Source organism: Microtus ochrogaster, linkage group LG4, assembly GCF_000317375.1.
Source record: "Microtus ochrogaster isolate Prairie Vole_2 linkage group LG4, MicOch1.0, whole genome shotgun sequence".
Lineage (NCBI taxonomy): Eukaryota > Metazoa > Chordata > Mammalia > Rodentia > Cricetidae > Microtus > Microtus ochrogaster.
Genome location: NC_022030.1, coordinates 22,829,746 through 22,833,740, shown reverse-complemented (window position 1 = coordinate 22,833,740; position 3,995 = coordinate 22,829,746). Strand labels below are relative to the sequence as shown.

The 3,995-nt window shown below is 47.5% G+C and overlaps 1 protein-coding gene across 1 annotated transcript in view; it reads left to right on the top strand.

Annotated features, from left to right (window-relative positions):
• Window positions 1-3,995, top strand: part of LOC106144171 (zinc finger protein 780B-like) — a 35,601-nt gene that overhangs the window by 1,734 nt on the left and 29,872 nt on the right. Inside the window, exons 2-4 of the mRNA XM_013351535.2 lie at window positions 720-801; window positions 2,810-2,936; window positions 3,767-3,865. Of these exons, the coding sequence (XP_013206989.1) occupies window positions 751-801; window positions 2,810-2,936; window positions 3,767-3,865 (277 nt within the window). The 5' untranslated portion in view covers window positions 720-750. The remainder of the gene's footprint in view (window positions 1-719; window positions 802-2,809; window positions 2,937-3,766; window positions 3,866-3,995) is intronic.

Genomic DNA, 3,995 nt, shown 5'->3' with positions numbered 1-3,995 from the left:
ACAATATTCTGTCTGTGTATCTGCCTACAGGTCAGAAGAAGGCACCAGATCTCATTATAGATGGTTGTGAGCCACCATGTGGTTGCTGGGAATTGAACTCAGGACCTCTGGAAGAACAGTCAGTGTTCTTACCCTCTGAGCCATCTCTCCAGCTCCTCATTGGTTGTTCTTAAGTGTGACATTTGGATCAGCTGCTGCGTCTCTTGGGGAATTTTTACAAAGACAAGGGCTGGGGCTGTAGCTCAGCGACAGAGCCTTTCCCAGCTCGTGCGGGCCTGTGAGCTCTCTCTTTTCAGGGCTGCGGAGCAAACACACGCCAGGAAAGCACATTCTTTCTTCTAAAACGTACTTTTATGCATGTATTTACATGTATGTGCGCCACCTACAAGTGTCCGGGAGGATCTGGAGTAACAAGTAGCTTGTGAGGACCATGTGGGTGCTGAGGATCGAACTTAGGTCCCTGGAAGAGCAACCAATGCTCTTAACCCCTGAGCCATCTCACCCAGTCTTCTAGGTGACCCCAGTGCATCCTGAAGTCTCACTGCCACATTTTGCTGCTGATTGCCCTGTAGTTTGGAGGAGGACATAAAGGACTGTAAGCCACCTCCCACCTCCCGCAGTTTGTGTTGCATGTAAGAAGGGAGAAATGGGATACACTGACACTTAAAATTTGGAAGCTCTGAGCAGCTCTGATCTCATGGCTGCATCCTCTTCCCCAGCTCTGTCTCTGACCAGCTTCTCCAGGGCGTGATGCTCGAGGAAGGACAAGCCAGTTCTTGCAATTCTAGAACCATGGCTCATGTAAGTTGGTTTCTCTGTATCTCAAATTCTGTTTTAAAAAAGTTACAGTATTTATTTATTTATGCCGCCTGTGTGTGGGCCTAAGCATGCTGTGGCACGTGTGTGTGTGTGTGCATGCAATATGGGTATGAACATGCTGTGGGGCACATGTGTGTGTGTGTGCATGCAGTATGGGTATGAGCATGCTGTGGCACACGTGTGCATGCGCATACAGGCATAAGCATGCTGTGGGGCACATGTGCATGTACACGTGGACATAGCATGCTGTGGCACACACATGACTGTCAGGGCACAACTTTTGGAGCTGGTTCTCTCCTTCTCCCTGGTTTGTCCTGAGGATAGACCCAAATCCTCAGCTTCCCACGTGGGTCCCTGGGATAAAGCGCATGCAGTTATTTATTTATGTTTATTCATTTTGTGTGTGGGGGGGATGTGCCGCAGGTGTCTGTGCAGGGAAAAGGAGCCAGTTCTCCTTTCACCCATCACGTCACCTTGCGTGGCCACGGCAGCTTTTACCCAGCGCACCCTCTTGACTGCCCTGTCAGTTTTGGTCTGTCAGGTTGAACAAACACTTCCTAACAGAATCCGATCCTCCAGCTGCTCCCCAGTCTTCCACTACACGGGGGGGGGGGGAATGGAGCCCCCGCACCTGCCTGCTCTGTGTGCCCTTCTCTCCGTCTTCATCTGAGGGTACACTGACCAAATCGGTCCCTGACAGGAGCTTACTTGATGTGAACCCCTGAGGATCAGAAAACCTCTCCTTAAAAATATCACTGCTCCCACAGAATTGCATTGTGAGCAGTTACTACATAAGTAATTTAAATTTTCCATTGTTGACAGAGTAAAGGCACATATATAGTCTTACCTATTTTATTCTTTTTAAATACTTACTTAATTTTATCATATGTGAGTGTACCTGCGTGTATATATGTGCACTGCATGCATGCTGGAGCCCTCAGTATCAAAAGAGGATATTAGATCCCTTAGAACTGGAATTACTGGTGGTTCTGAGCCACCATGTGGGTTCTGGAGACCAAACCTGGGCCCTCTGCAAGAGCAGAAAGAGCTCTTAACATCGGAGCCGTTTCTTCTGCCCCTTGTAAACATTTTCTCAAGATTTTCTTAGTTAATTTTGATGCGTGTGTGTATGTGTGTGTGTTTGTGTTTGCAAATGCGTGTTATGCATGCTCAGCGTGAGCGCCCGGACCTCTGGCTCCACAGGACAGTGGTGCTCTTGACCGCTGAGCCATCTGCTTAGCCTCCTGTGGGTTTGAATGAGAACGCCCCCCAAAGGCTCATGTATGAAATGACTTCTATTACTCTTTATTATATTAAAACTTGGGGACAAATATAAGATAAGAACCTGAGACGACCAACGCGGTCATGATACACCCGCCACTGCCTGCCTCCCAGCTCCTAAAAGGCCTGGCAGCCTTCTGGCCCCACCCCCTCTCCCCAGGGGCCTCTCTTTCTCCCTCCTGAGTCCACCAAGGACTCTGATTAATTTTTGGTCAGCTGAATGTGAACCTGACATCTCGAACCAAACGCTCTATTCAAATGGACAACAGACCATGATATAAACAAAATTCCCATAAGACATATATTTGAAAACTTGGTCCCCAGTTAGTGGGAATATTTGGGAAGGATTAAGCTGTGTGGCCTTTTTGGAGGAGTCGTGTTTATGGGGTGAGCTCTGAGGCTTCAAAAGCCCGCACCAAGCCCAGGTCTTTGTCTCTCTGTCTCTTTGTCTCTCTTTCTCTTGTGTCTGTCTGTCTGTCACCTGCCTGCTGCCTATGTATCAGGATGTAAAGCTCTCAGCTGCCATGCCTGTCTGCTTCCATGACGACCATGGACTAACCTAAAACTACAAGGAAGGCCCCAATTAAATGCTCTTTTATAAGAGCTGGCTTGGTCTTGGTGTTTCCTTACAGGCAGGGAACCGTAATTTAGACACACCCCCAGTCCATCTTATTGCGGTTTACACACAGTACACGGCTTGTCGTTTCAGAGTGAGGTGATGTTCAGAGATGTGACTGTGAACTTTTCTCAGGAAGAGTGGGAATGCCTGAATTCTCACGAGCGGGACCTGTACAAAGATGTGATGTTAGAGAACTACAGCCATCTGGTGTCCCTGGGTAAGCTCACCTCCATCACTGTCGCATGCGCTGACCACTGGGAGATCCTCTCTCTGTGGTTTGGAATGGGCACCTCTGTGTAACACTTTCATGATCCCACATAGATCAAATACATAATTATAATTAAAAATAAGTTTTAAAAGGATAGAGTTATATGTGTTTAAATGAAAATAAAGTCATGTCTCTACACTTGATACTAAAAGGCTTTAAATTCTAGTGTTTTCCTACCCCAAGAGCCATTGTTGTTTTGAAGAATTGACTATATAATCTTTGGATCCTGGAGAGATGGCTCATAAATTAAGAGCACTGGCTGCTTTTGCAGAATATGTAGGTTTGGTTCCCAGCATCCATTCCCATCCCCAGTTCCAGGGGATCCAGCGCCCTCCTATGGCCTCTGAGAACACTGCATGCACATGGTGCATGGATATACATGCAGGCAAAACACCCGTACACATAAAAATAAAAGTAAAAAAAAAACTAAACAGTTAGGTGGTGATGGCACATGCCTTTAATCCCAGCACTCAGGAGGCAGAGGCAGGTGGATCTCTGAGTTTGAGGCCAGCTTGGTCTACAAAGTGAGTTCCAGGACAACCAAAGGTATCCTGTATCCAAAACCATGATAATAATGATAATTAATAATAATAAAACTCTGCATGTGCCCCGACCACACACAAAGTCTCCTGCACCTCGCCTTGCACTCACTATGTAGCCACGACACTACACCCCAATCCTCCTTCCTTTCCCTCCCAAGTGCTGGGGTCACAGCCATGTATCAACCCACCTGGCAAATCGATTTATTCTGTACATATATTCTGCTCTGTTCTTTCAAGCAGGATGCTCCATTTCTAAGCCAGATGTGATCACCCTGTTGGAACAAGGGAAAGAGCCCTGGATGGTTGTGAGGGAGGAGAAGAGAAGGTGGAGTCAAGGTGAGTAGGCGCTCATCAGGCAGAGTCAACCTGTGACTGTTGTGCCTGCTGGTTGGAGGACACACTCTTAGGTACTGATGGGGAAGGCTGGAGGATGCACTCTTAGGTGCTGATGGGAAGGCTGGGATGC